This window comes from Erpetoichthys calabaricus, chromosome 13 (assembly GCF_900747795.2).
Source record: "Erpetoichthys calabaricus chromosome 13, fErpCal1.3, whole genome shotgun sequence".
Classification (NCBI taxonomy): Eukaryota; Metazoa; Chordata; class Cladistia; order Polypteriformes; family Polypteridae; genus Erpetoichthys; species Erpetoichthys calabaricus.
Window position 1 is genome coordinate 4,307,976 of NC_041406.2, and position 13,950 is coordinate 4,321,925.

General features: G+C 43.1%; 1 protein-coding gene across 3 annotated transcripts in view; it reads right to left on the reverse strand.

Moving 5' to 3' along the window:
* Positions 1-997: 997 nt before the first annotated feature.
* LOC114663941 (protein asteroid homolog 1-like) overlaps positions 998-13,950 on the reverse strand; it is a 33,246-nt gene continuing 20,293 nt past the window's right edge. For 2 of the 3 annotated variants that reach the window (XM_028817895.2, XM_051935648.1), the window contains exons 4-5: positions 12,144-12,336; positions 998-3,885 (exon numbers count right to left, since the gene is read on the reverse strand). In XM_028817895.2, the coding sequence (XP_028673728.2) occupies positions 3,600-3,885; positions 12,144-12,336 (479 nt within the window). In that variant the 3' untranslated portion in view covers positions 998-3,599. Of the gene's footprint in view, positions 3,886-11,501; positions 12,032-12,143; positions 12,337-13,950 lie in introns of those variants that run through there. The other variant, XM_028817896.2, reaches the window with a different exon arrangement.

The window sequence follows — 13,950 nt, forward strand, 5'->3', positions numbered from 1 at the left end:
GAGATGTGTTCAGGTTGCAACGATGTCCATTACACAGATAGCCGCACAGTGAAAATATTTGCTTTACAGGCGCCTGTGATGCAGGCGTACAGACGAGGTCCTTGGCCACTGGCGGCAGCACACTGTATGATGATGATTTCTGCGGCCAGTACTGAAGTGCCAGAGAAGTGCTGGACTTCCACGAAGTTCTGATCAGCTGGCCCTGCACTGAAACTCCGAGACTCTTTTTCTTCTTTTCGCACACTACATTTGCTTTTATTATCATCTGTGCTGTAATTCAAGTATTTCCACACGTTACTTTCTCACTTTTCAAACATCTGTGCAAAACTCGCCATCGTCAAGCACACGTGCTTACTGCTTCAACCCGACGACTCAAATGTGCTCAACAAACAAACAACAGTCCTTTACAGAAGTTACGCCACGTGACTACGGTAAGCCCAAGGTACGAGATCACCGAATGGTAAATGGTGCAACGTAACTGAACGCTCAGGGCGACCTGCAAACAACCCTTCTACACGACTGAACCGGACTGAACGAAAATGCGATTGCTGTTTTTTTCGTTTTTACTCAATTTTCGTTCTCGTTTTAAATCGTTCACATATCACTAATTTTTATTTTTATTTAGTTTTAGTTTCTCTGGCTGTCCTAATTTCAGTTCTCGTTCTTGTAAAACAAAAAGCAACATTTTTAGTTCTAGTTATCGTTTTCGTTATGAAAATATCACTGCTGGACACCAGTTGTTTCGGTTCATTTTGTGTCTCATTGTTGTCTGACTGCTAATTAAGGAAAAAGAAACAATTAAAAGGGTCTGAGTCTTCAAGAGCAGGTCAGTTACAATTAGTTCAAAAGAAGTTAATTAGCAGCAAAAACAGGTCACTCATTAAGAAAAGGGTTAGCATGAAAACCTGCAGCCAATGGTGGTCCTCCAGGAGTTGGTGACCCCTGCCCCAGTGGGAAAGATAAAAATGAACAAATAACAATTGGTAAACACACACGCAAAAATTAATATGCCATTATTATTAAAAACATGAATTCAGATAACAGATAATAGTATTGCATTACAAAGTGTCTGCCCCCCACCCCATGGTGCCCCCTTCAGCAGTGCTAGCTTGACCAGTCCCTCTCATTGTCTGTCCTACTCTTCTTCCTAGAACTGCTACTGTCCTTTGATGTTTCTTGGCTTTCTTGACTCCCTGGCCCTCTTCAGGTCCTACAGGTGTCTGGGGTGGCCATTCCTCATTCCTGTATTTTTCCACGTCTTTAGCTGTCACCTTGTGCAGTGTGTCACATGTTGAGGTCCAAAGCACCACTCCGACATTCGATGCTTGGAAATGAAGTTCTTTAGGTGAAGCTCCTTCATTGTTTTCATTAAATGCCACAGCCTCTCACTGGTTGGCCTTTCCAAACGCCATCCGTGTCACCTGGTCACCCCCAAAGCACTTTATTCCAGAATTTTCTTGCTATGCTGCAGTGGACTCATCCACTAAAGCCATTCTTGTTCAAATCCTTCTTCACTCTGGACTTGTAAATTCTGACATTTTCCTTACAATTAGGTGCCTAGAGACGGGGGGCAACAAGCCGTTTTGAAGTAGGTATGCAAGAATCTTATTGTGGCCCCATAATGATGAACCTCAGTAAGTAGGGAACTTACAGCCATCCCCTTCAAAATAAGAGTGATGCATGTTGGTCTATCGCAATCAAGGAGAAGAGGGTCCCTTTTTAGGACCACAATTTAAGGGACCGAATCACGGAATTTGGGGATCTGTTCTTAAAAATCCATTCAATTGAGGAGTGGGGTATCAACATTTACCCCTTGAAGCAGAGAGTGATTTGCAGAGGGTCCCACCCTAAAGAACCTCACGGTTTCGGAGGAGTGGGGATGCTGGGGGCAGTGGTGTTGCTTTGAAGACAGGTCATTGGCTATTGATGGGTGCCCCCTCTGCATCCCCACTGTTTGCACCCCTGCCTGTAGATCCCCAGATGCAAGTCTGAGTCATTCTGAAAAGGTTCAAACACACAGCCGGCAGTCGAGGGGAAAGAGCACTACAGGAGCTTAGGGTGTTAAATAGATCCTTAATTTGATATGAACTTAATTTTAATAATTTAACTTAAATAATTTAAACTTATTAAGAAGGGTTAAGCAGTTTAGTAATCCAAATTCAAATTTTAAACAGGAGGCCAGTACCATGTAAGGCCTCATTGATATTGAGAGTTTTTGGAGGTTTGTCTGGACAAGTCAGTCCTCCTTGAAGGCCGTGTCCACAGGAGATGCACAGATGATCCAGCAACTCAAACTCAGGGTTGCTGAACTGGAGGAGGAGGTGACTGGCAGGCATTGTAGTAGAAAACTGGCAGACCTGTGCCAGGTGTCCTTGGTGGAGATGGTGTGCACACCTGAAGTGATGCATCCAAAGACTCCAAACCAGACTATAAAGACAGAGATAGAGAGGTGGGTCACATTTGGATGTAGGCCAAGGACACACACTGCCTGGGGGCATCAACCCCAGAGTTAGACGTGTCAAGCCATTTTCAGGACCCTGAGGAGCTGATTGGTGACTCTGTGAACTCTGAGGTGGTAGGCAGGCATGAGGAGCTCCAACGGGCCACCTCAAAACAAGTCCCCACAAAGAGAGAGTTGTAATTAAAGGGTGACATGATTATGAAAGGAATTAGTCCAGTGGATCAAGATGGTGACTTTAAAATGAGTTCAACAAGAACACGGGGACCCAGCTGGAAATTATTTTGGGTAAATTTCACACAAACATTAAGAAGTTTTTCTTCACATGGAGAACCACAGATATCTGGAATAAGTGACCAATAAGTGTGGTAGACGAGAGAACTCTGGGGACATTTAAACTCAACTTGATGCTTTGGAGGAATTAAGTGGTGTCACACACGTGAGAGTAGGAGGCAGCTAAAGGTGCACTGACTGTCTTTCTCAGTTCCCTGCAGAACTTTCCTGAGAAATCCTGCCAGGTTCCAGCACCTCCAAAGACCTCACTTCCGGTTCCAGGCCCTTCAATGATGTCACTTCCGACCCAGACGACCTCACTTCTGGTTCTGGGACCATTGATGATGTCACTTTCGGCCCAGACGATGTCACTTCTAGTTCCGGCCCCTTAGATGACGTCACTTCTTATACGGGCCTTTAAAGCCGCCATCTTCCAACAACGAATCAGTTCTGTTTTTGGACAACTCTGTTATTTTCAGAAGCCTTTTGCAGCCAGGGATATTCTACGGGTGGCTGCCCCAAACCTTCTCACGATGTCTGGTCTGTGTTTCTAGCACAGTGGTTAGGACTGACGAGCTTTGTTGGGCTGAATGGCCTGTTCTCCTCAAACGTTTTTCTGATGTTATAAAAAAAGAAACTGATGACTGTCCATAATATTAGAAAATACAGAACTGATACAATTCATATTATCATTCATTTTAAAAAAGATATAAATGTTTTCCCAACGGAAGGCCATATCATTCTTGTAAATTTATAATACAGAAAACAGCGTCGTGCACGTTGAGTAAAGCTGTGATCCATCAGATTTGTACGCTTCAGATGTCACACAAACGTTAAAAGCAAGTGAGGGGAGGATTTTGGGTGACACTTAATCTTCGTCAAGTGACAAAAGAGCAAATCGATTATCTGTGTTCTGAAGAGATTTCTTGCTCTCATTCTTGCTCATTTTTGATTTGCTGTCTTTCTTTTGAGCCGCAGATTTTTTGCCCCTTTTCTTTGGGTGGAAAAAATCCAAAGGTAACTCTGAAGTGACGGCCGTCAGAAGATTCTCGTAGAGTCCGGAAGCCAACGCAGACCCAGATAGCAGGGACTCTGGAGTGGCTTTAGAATTGAGCTGCCGGAACATCTGATGCATGAAGGTACCGCTGTAGAGCCTGCGAGGACAAAACCAGAGATGTAGGGTTTAACTTTACCTGCAGTGCGTTCAGCCCAAGCTTTTACAAGGGCAGTGAAGATTTTCACTCGTTTTGTGCGCTCACTTCATACATCAGAGAGAGACAATCCCAGCAGTCAGCGGCTATAATCGAGCGCTCTCGGGCTTCACACCCTCACACAAGCGGCCTGCTCTCCTCCTGCTTTGCCTGCTGATCTCTGAGTCTCTGAAAAGCATCTGCTAATGAGAGCGCCTGGGGTCTGAGGGCGACCCGTCTGCAGCAGGGCCGTGGCGATCATCTGTGGCTTAAATGCAGAAGAGAGTTTGTGCACTGCTTGAAGATTCAATGACATGCACTTTATTAAGGCTGAAAATTACACTTTAACCATTAAACTGCCACATACTTGGGGGTTAATGCACCCCCCCGGACGCCAAATACTTTTTTGCTGCACTTTAAGTAAGCATCACAATTCACAAAGAAAAAGTGAAATTTTAATGGAACACTTTTTTTCATGCAAAGAGCATCACAATTACTGCAACGCTGATCATTTTACACACTACCAACGAACTGTAAAAACTACTGCAACAATATGTACAAGGTGCAACTGACGCAATTCAGTAAATCACAGACTGTGCCAACTGTGCTTGAACTGGCTGCACGCGAGCACGCAGAGGTAAATGCTGATACTGGTAGGCTCGTCTAGTGCAGCGACTGAATACCAGGGACAGTGATGCTGATTGGCTACACTAGGGGGCGCCGGTGGTCATGAGCTGGCTGCTCAATGAATGTATGGCACAGACTGATCAGCTCCGGCGGGCTGGCGAATTGCACTGGGAACCGAGTATAGCCGGTTCCGGTGGTTTAAGGGTTAATTTTAGTCATGATAAAAGATGATAAAATTATTGATCACATTGACTTGCAAGAAATATGCCACAACTGGCGAAATGGTGATGATCTTGATGTTGCATCATGCCATGTCTGTTTAGAGAACACTGGCTGCTTTATTAGGAATGGCCGTGATATTTGAGCGAGGGTGTTCTGCAAAGGCCTGTTGCGACCATGGAGATGAAACAAACACTACATGAATAGGTACATCTTAACTGTGTCTTGTGCTGACTCGCGTCTTTTATACCAGGGGTCGCCAACTCCAGTCCTGGTTGCAGGTTTTCATTCTAACCCTTTTTTTTTTTTTTAAATGAGCGCCCTGTTTGTGCTGCTAATTAACTTCTTGTGAATTCATTTTAATTGACTTGTTTTTTTAAGATTTGTTCCCCTGAATTTCTTCATCATTCCTTTCAGTTGCTTCATTTATTTCCTTAAGTGGCACCCAAACAGAAATGAAATGTGAAGTGAGGGAGCCGCCAGAAGACCAACTCAGTCAGGGCCTCAAACTCCAACTAATTTCACTCCAACCAGCTGCTTAATTAGGCGCCGAGTCTTGTTGCTGATTAGACTTGTTCTTTAATTCTATGGCTTGTTGCTGCTCTCGTGGTGCATTAGCAGACATTTCTGAAATTGGTGATTTTCTCTTTCTAAGAGCTCTGTTTGTGGACCTGAGCAGATCAGCATTCCTGAGACCTTCATCTTTCTATATTTTCAGATATTGTATGATGGACACCAGTTATTTTTGGCTCATTTTGTGTCTCACTACAGTGATCCCTCGCTATATCGTGCTTTGCCTTTCGCGGCTTCACTCCATCGCAGATTTTATATGTAAGCATATTTAAATATATATCGCGGATTTTTTGCTGGTTCGCGGATTTCTGCGGACAATGGGTCTTTTAATTTCTGGTACATGCTTCCTCAGTTGGTTTGCCCAGTTGATTTCATACAAGGGACGCTATTGGCAGATGGCTGAGAAGCTACCCAGCTTACTTTTCTCTCTCTCTTGCGCTGACTTTCTCTGATCCTGACGTAGGGGGATTGAGCAGGGGGGCTGTTCGCACACCTAGACAACAGGGACGCTCGTCAAAAAATGCTGAAAGATTATCTTCACTTTGCTCCCTTCTGTGCTGCTGCTTCCTTTAAGCGACATGCTGCACGGTGCTTCGCATACTTAAAAGAACGAAGGGCACGTATTGATTTTTGGTTGTTTGTTTTTATCTCTCTCTCTCTCTCTCTCTCTGACGGAGGGGGTGTGAGCTGCCGCCTTCAACAGCTTTGTACCGGCGGTGCTTCGCATACTTAAGAGCCAAACAGCCCTATTGATTTGTTTGTCAGAAAGTGAGAGAAAACCATTCTCTGCTCCTGACGCGCACTCCTTTGAAGAGGAAGATATGTTTGCATTCTTTTAATTGTGAGACAGAACTGTCATCTCTGTCTTGTCATGGAGCACAGTTTAAACTTTTGAAAAAGAGACAAATGTTTGTTTGCAGTGTTTGAATAACGTTCCTGTCTCTCCACAACCTCCTGTGTTTCTGTGCAAATCTGTGACCCAAGCATGACAATATAAAAATAACCATATAAACATATGGTTTCTACTTCGCGGATTTTCTTATTTCGTGGGTGGCTCTGGAACGCAACCCCCGCAATGGAGGAGGGATTACTGTACTGTTTAGCTGCTAATTAAGGAAAAAGAAACGATTAAGGAGTCTGAGTCTTCAAGAGGAAGTCGATGTAAAGGAATTCAAAAGAAGTTAATCAGGAGCAAAAACAGGTCACTAATTAAGAAAAGGATTAGAATGAAAACCCGAGGCCACGGTGGTCCTCTAGGACTGGAGCCGGCGACTCCCGTGTTATAGCGTTGTCCCGATTATAAATAGTCTGTCTGTGTCTGTTTAAATGTTTTTTTCCCCCTGGAAACAAGTGGGAATGGGAGGATAATGCTGAGGACATTTGGGAAAGGAGCAATCCACCAATTTCATTTGTATAATAATTTCCAACCGGACGATGTTCATATTCATTAATCATCCCATTTAATGTTTTGGACTTTATGTGTGTTTCGTGTTTTCCGTGCGTCATACTTGTTTTGTGTTCAGTGTAGGGACAATGGAAGGTTTGTGCTGTCTGTATGTTTATTGATTCACTCGTAATTATTGTGTAGTGACATTCACGTTTGGGATTGTGGGTTGTTTTGGGGGGAGTGAGATGATATATTACGCTGTTGTTTGTTTTTTATTATTAATACAGTACTAGGGTGTTGTACTGGGGCGGCACGGTGGCACAGTGGGTAGCGCTGCTGCCTCGCAGTTAGGAGACCTGGGGACCTGGGTTCGCTTCCCAGGTCCTCCCTGCGTGGAGTTTGCATGTTCTCCCCGTGTCTGCATGGGTTTCCTCCCACAGTCCAAAGACATGCAGGTTAGGTGGATTGGCGATTCTAAAATTGCCCCTAGTGTGTGCTTGGTGTGTGGGTGTGTTTGTGTGTGTCCAGCGGTGGGTTGGCACCCTGCCTGGGATTGGTTCCCTACCTTGTGCCCTGTGTTGGCTGGGATTGGCTCCAGCAGACCCCCGTGACCCTGTGTTCGGACTCAGCGGGTTGGAAAATGGATGGATGTTGTACTGTGTTAGCCATTATGAATGTAGTGAGAAGCTGAGCAAGATGACCCCTTTATTGGGTAACTAGAAAGATTACAATATGCAAACTTTCGAGCCAACTTGGGCCCCTTCTTCAGGCAGAGATGTAATCATTACATTACAAACATGACATCTCTGCCTGAAGAAGGGGCCCAAGTTGGCACGAAAGTTTGCATATTGTAATCTTTCTAGTTACCCAATAAAGGGGTCATCTTGCTCAACTTCTAACCATTAATATAGACACACATCACTCTTTTCCATACAGTTTACTTATTGTCTGTTTAATTGTCGATTGGGGGAAACTTATTTGGAAGAAGTACGGCTTGTCTTATCTAACGATTCCTCATTTTGCCAGGCCCACGCGTCTTGGTGGTGTGGCTTCCGTTCCGGACGGGTGGGTCGGCCGTTACAAATGGTGGATGGAGATACTTTGTTGTTGTCTCCATCTCCTTCAATCAGTTCCTTTGTTGTCGTCTTTGAGCTCAGCTGAACCTTTTGCAATAAAAGTCATTCATCTATGGCAGGTAATTTGTTCTTTCCTCCTGTGTAATGAGTGTCTGTGCGGTCCCTGGATATTTGTGTTTGTGAACAGAAGCTCAATATGCCTTCAGTTGTCTGGAAAAATCAGTCCTAAGGAAGAACCAGACTTGTAGAGGCCCAAATTTTCTTTCTTCGCGGAGTTCGCAAGGCACTGGCTGTAAAAGTAGGCCATTAAATACAGACACAGGTGTACTCTCAATTAAGACAAACTGCCAAACAGAGGCTTTTAAACGTCATGACATTAATTTCTGGAATCTTCCAGGCTGTTTATACAGATATTCAGCTTTGTGGATGGAAACTGAAATCTGGTCCAGTTAAATAAAAAAAAAAAAAGAATGAAATAAATCCGAATCTTAGCTATTATTTTCACATCATCATCTATGGAAATAGTGTGCTCTTTGTGTGTGTGTGTGTGTGTGTGTGTGTACCCTGCTATGGACTGGTGCCGTGTCCCACCTGTTGCACGGCTGCACTCGGGTCCTAATCTGGAATCTTGAGGTGGTTCATCATGTGGTGGGTGTGGCTTGATGCTGTATCAGCACAGGCTCCTAACCCCCCCACCCCTCCCCCCTCTCTCCAGCAGACCCCCATGACCCTGTTCAGGGCACAGTGTGCTAGGAAATGACTGACTGACCTATGGAAATGAAGAAGATACCCTAACGATACATTTGGTAAATGTGGAAGGCACATTTTCTTAATTCAAAACCTTTGCTACTTCAAAGTAGCCGTACTGTGTAAGTTTTAGGGGTTCCCTAACCCCCCCATTGGGACCCTGGCACTTTTTAGTTTCATTATAGAACACAAGAGCAGGCTAGTTGTCTTTTTTAATTTATTACATACGCTTCACTTTAGAACACAATTTCATGTGTCAAATTAAAATATACCACAATTGTGAAGAAATAACTTCAACTTGAAAAATACAGAACTTATTCTTTTTACACGGGGAATGTATAGTAACGTGGCAGGTGTGAAGCTGTGAAAGGCTGGGTTTAACACTAGAATTACCAAAACCTACGAAAAACATGGTCGGCTCTTGTAATCCATTTTTAGCTCCAATGTTTTACTCGCAATTTCCTTGCTTTCTCTGTATTTTCATATGACCAGAGTTAGGGTCATTACTCAAAGAAAGTAATCTATTCTATATTACTAGTTAAAAGTTTCCATACACCTTGCCTAATACTTTTAACACTAGAATTACCAAAGCCTATGAAAAACTTCGTAATCCCAGCCCACCTTAAATCCGTTTGCACCTCTCCGTCAGCGTCTTTTGTGTTGTAAATGTGTCGATCAGCACAAGCAGCAAGCAGCCTGCTATCCCATTGTCCCACCGCCGCAGAAACGGCAAAAATCACTCTCCCAGCTTAAGCCTTGTTTATCTGTTAGTGAGGTACCTGGAGCTGTAGACGGTAAATAATATCTCGTTATTTGGAACACATGCATTTCCTGTGTGTTCCGTGTCTACAAAGATCTATGTAAGTGTAGCAAGACAGGAAATGCAAGAAATGTTGAACACAACCTAAGAGACAAATGTTTTTCATGTTTTAGTATCAACAGCAAAATTTTTGACATGAAGTGTATAACATGTGAAGTTCAAATATCAAATAAGCACTGTGGTGTAGCGGGTCCACAGCTCATGTCAAAAAGGCCATTTTTTTTAAAATAAATAATCGCTGCACTCGCAGCTTAGCAAGGGGGTGTGGTGTGTGTGGCGGATCAGTTCCTGAGGAATTCGTGATACGGGCAGTTCTCACTTATGTGCAGAGGTGATTAGTCGTCCACATCCGTAATTGTTCCCGGGAGCTGCTGATTGTCACAGCTGATCCACGTCCCCGTGATATACAGAAGTGCAAGGCGGCTAGTAGGGGAGGAAAGAGAAATGAAAGATGAAGGTTGTAGGGAAGAAGGCAGCAGGAATCGGGTAGAGGATAGTCGGTGCGAGCGAGAGAGAGCAGGCTGATGGAGCAAAGGCAGGCAGCTGGGAGGTGAGCCCCTGCCCTGCAGAGGAGTGTTTGGCCAACACTCGGTGGGGCTGAAGAAAGCGAGTGACCGGTATTGAAGACGACTGGCCATCGAAAGGCAGCAACAGTTGTGGAGGCTTTGGGCTGGTTTAGCCCCCAGCATGAGCGCCCTGGCTGCTGGGGAAAGAACCCAAGTCTCAGTCTGGATGGAGCCTGATGTAGCCAGGAATCGGAGGGCTACCGGACCAGTGTGGAAGGCAGCTGCACCTGCAGGTAGGGCGACTCCCCTGTTGTGAAGCCTGATGGAAGAAGCAGGGGAGCCGCCAGGTAGAAAGAAGAAGGCACCGTGCTTTGGATTTTAAGAGACTGCTTCTAGCCATTGTTTTGACCTCGTTGTTTTTAAAAGATTTTTTTTCTATTGGATTTTAACCTCCACCTTTCACCCGTTTAAATGGATTATTTATTTGAAGACTTTTGAATACACTGCACTATTTATTTGGACACTGTTTTGATTTTTGTTTTTAATAAAAGCACTTTGCACTTCTTGCACCATCCCATCTTTTATTCAAGACTATAACCGAAGAAAAAGAAATCAGGTTAGTGTACTTCGTTGTCACAACTTCTTTGGTAGTACAGCAGTAACAGCTGCTGACTCATAATCTGGAGTCCCAGAAAATAAACATTTTGAGTAGTGAGTTGCTCTTACTGTTACTATTATACAATAAAAACATACATTTGATTTGAGTCTGTAACAGCCAGTGTAGATGTATGGTACTTGTAAAGGTTGCCATTTTTTCTGTTTGATTCCCTCAGTCGCATTCACACTCCCCCCCCCCCCCCACCAATCTGACACAGCTCTTTTCAAATAAAGACGTGCTATAACAGAGGTGAAGTCGGACGAGGACGAGGGTTCTACATCGGAGAACGAGAACAGAAGCCACAAGAAACGTCCACTCACATATAAGAACAATGCAGCTGCACCAGGTGTAAAGGCGAAAGATGGCACTGTTTGGATGCAGCACGAGGTCAGGCATCATCCTGCCAGTCAGTTTGCCCCACACCTGTCCTTCAACGAAGCAGCAGGGCTTACAGAGCTTGCCAATGTATCGTGCAAACTCCTGTTTATGATTATTTTTTGTGATGGTCTTTATATGAAAACATTTATATGTTACTTATATAAACGCCAGATTGAATGTTATTTACTTTGATTTATTTACTTATCTTCCTACAGCGTAAAGTCACAAGTAGACTGCGGAGCTTCCTGTGTTTGATCGACACGGGCACGCTCACAAAGGTTTGTTATACTTGTACCTTTTGGGAAAGTGCTTACTTGATATTTGGACTTCAGTCTTCACACATTATACACTTCATGTCAGAATTTTGTCGTTAGTACTAAAACATGAAAAAAAGTTTGTCTTTTAGGTGTGTGTGTTCAATATTTCTTGCATTTCCTGTCATGCTACACTTACATAGATCGTTGTAGACACGGAACACACTTGAAATGCATGTGTTCCAAATAACGACATATTATTTACCGTCTACAGCTCCCAGTGCCTCACTCCCAGATAAACAAAGCTTGAGCTGGGAGAGATTTTTACAGTTTCTGCGGCAGTGGGGTGATGGGATAGCAGACTGCTTGTGCTTGGCGACACATTTACAACACAAAATACACTGATGGAGAGGTGCGAATGGATTTATGGTGGGCCAGGACTACGAAGTTTTTTGTAGGCTTTGGTAATTATAGTGTTAAAAGTATTAGGCAAGGCGTATGGAAACTTTTAACTAGTAATATAGAATAGATTACTTTCTTTGAGTAACGACCCTAACTCTGGTCATATAATAATACAGAGAAAGCAAGGAAATTGTGAGTAAAACATTGGAGCTAAAAATGGATTACAAGAGCTGACCGTGTCTGCTCAGGGAAGGGAGACACCACCCCACTTCTCTCTGCCTTGAAATGGCAGCAGTGCAGATCAAACTCGGAGATTTAGGGTTACATTCTGCTGCTGTGCTAAAGGAGAACTCCACCAGCCAGCGGCCAATTGGTCTGCTAGCTATGAAGAGACTTCCTATGCCACAGTGGCTCATGGCACTTCACCTCTCTGGTCCCCTCTAATCTGAGCTTGTAATTTGCACTAGCGTCCACAATGAAAAAAAGAAAACACAAAGAAATCATTGAAAAATTTTGATTTTATCATGATAACAGTTTTAAAAAACACAGAAATCGAAACATCGTGCTCTGCTTACCACTGTATTTCTGGTTCTTGAAGTGGACATCGAAGAACCTGGTTTAGGTAAAAACTCATCTGAAGAGACGTCTGCCACTGGGAAAATATGTGAGCAACATCAACATCAACATTCAAGCTCCACCGTGGTATTCTGTGCAGCTTCTGCAATGCCCAACATGTTGTCTTAACGTCCTCATGGGATGCTGCAGGATCTGAAAGTAAAAAAAAAAATTAAAAAAAAAAAAAAATCACGTGTCACCTTTGGCAGCAGCAATGATCAACGATATTCAATGCGTCACTTTGGTTTGCGTATTTAATAATCTTTTAATAAACTCTACGAGGACCATGCTTATAAAATATTATCTTTTCAGAATGTGAGATTTTTGCACTCTTTTGAGACCCTCCCTAACGGGGTGACACGCTGAAATGCGATTGACGAGTCTGTCGAGGGCTGCTTGTCTGTCAACATCAAGCTCATTGCCTCCTCTCACAACGCATCTGTCTCCCAATGCGGTGAACCCTATAATGGCTACCGACCTGGCCCCAACCCGACCCGTTTGCTGTGTCTATGTGTAGTAGAGTGGAAGCTCCCGCTGCAATAAATAACCTTGCTGTTCCTGTTTCAAGTGGAATAAAAGCTAAGTTTCCTGAAATCCTTAGACTCCGCCTCGTCTTTTGGGTGTAAGGCAGCGACTCACACGTCACAATGTACAACATGCAGTTTTATTCTGGTTATTATTATCGTCAGTATGTTTCAGTGTTTCTTTGGTGCTGCACGTGTCTTTTTGAAAGCATCCCTCTCTTGAAAGGCCGTTTGTTTCAAGAGTCCAGCTCAAGGTTATTATAGTTTTGCGTTTTTGTATTAGTTTTTATTTCTATATTTTTTTCTGACCTCAGTTTAGTTTTAGTTTTCCTTTGTGTATTTTTAGTTTTTATTTCACAAAGACATTTTTATATCTATTAGTTTCAATTTTACTTTTAGTAATTATGGTGTGGTTAAAGAGCTACTATGGAGTTTAGTTTTGTGTCACAATCAGACAGAACTGTACACTTAACGGATTTGGATACGAGTTTAATGTTTGCGGAAGCTACATGGTTTACTATCTGGTTTTGTTTTTGTCTGATAAAAAAAAGCACAATCAAAACCAGATACTGAATATGAACAGTTTTACACAATTTAATCATTTTTTAAAAATGTTCTGTGTCATTTGTGCTGAACAAATCTGTGCTGACTGTTGGCACTTTTTATCTTTTCCTTTTTTTTGCCCAGAATGGGCCAATTTGTGATGAAATTTAGGTGAATTTCAAGGTGTGAGGGTTTTTAACTCTAAATGTCTACACAACATTTCCTGCTCCAAGACAATGTGCTTATAATGAATGCCTCCAATATTGCATTCAAAATTCTGAAATACTGGGCTTTGTTATTTTCTACCAGCCATATTGCTCTTTGATTCCATCTCAGGCACGTATAATTTATAGACAGAATTTTGCCACCTGCAGGCCTGAAAAAGATATCAAAAATCAGAAATTAGATTCTACTGTGTTCTGACAGGTATGACCACGAAAAGCATGGGGGCTTAAGAAGAACAGGAATCTTAGGCTTGAATCAGTGTGCAGACCCCACCTGGCCGTATTGAGGGAAACAAAGAAAAACAAACGTGTAATGTCAAGGTTAGGGGTAGTGAGACTTGCATAGCCCACCATAAGAACAGTAAACCCATAATGAGCAGAGTAAGAGCAGGTAATAGGTGTATGTAGGAGCACAAAACGACAAGACAGCATCTCAGATTAAGAACAATATATACATTATCTAAATCTGTTTATCC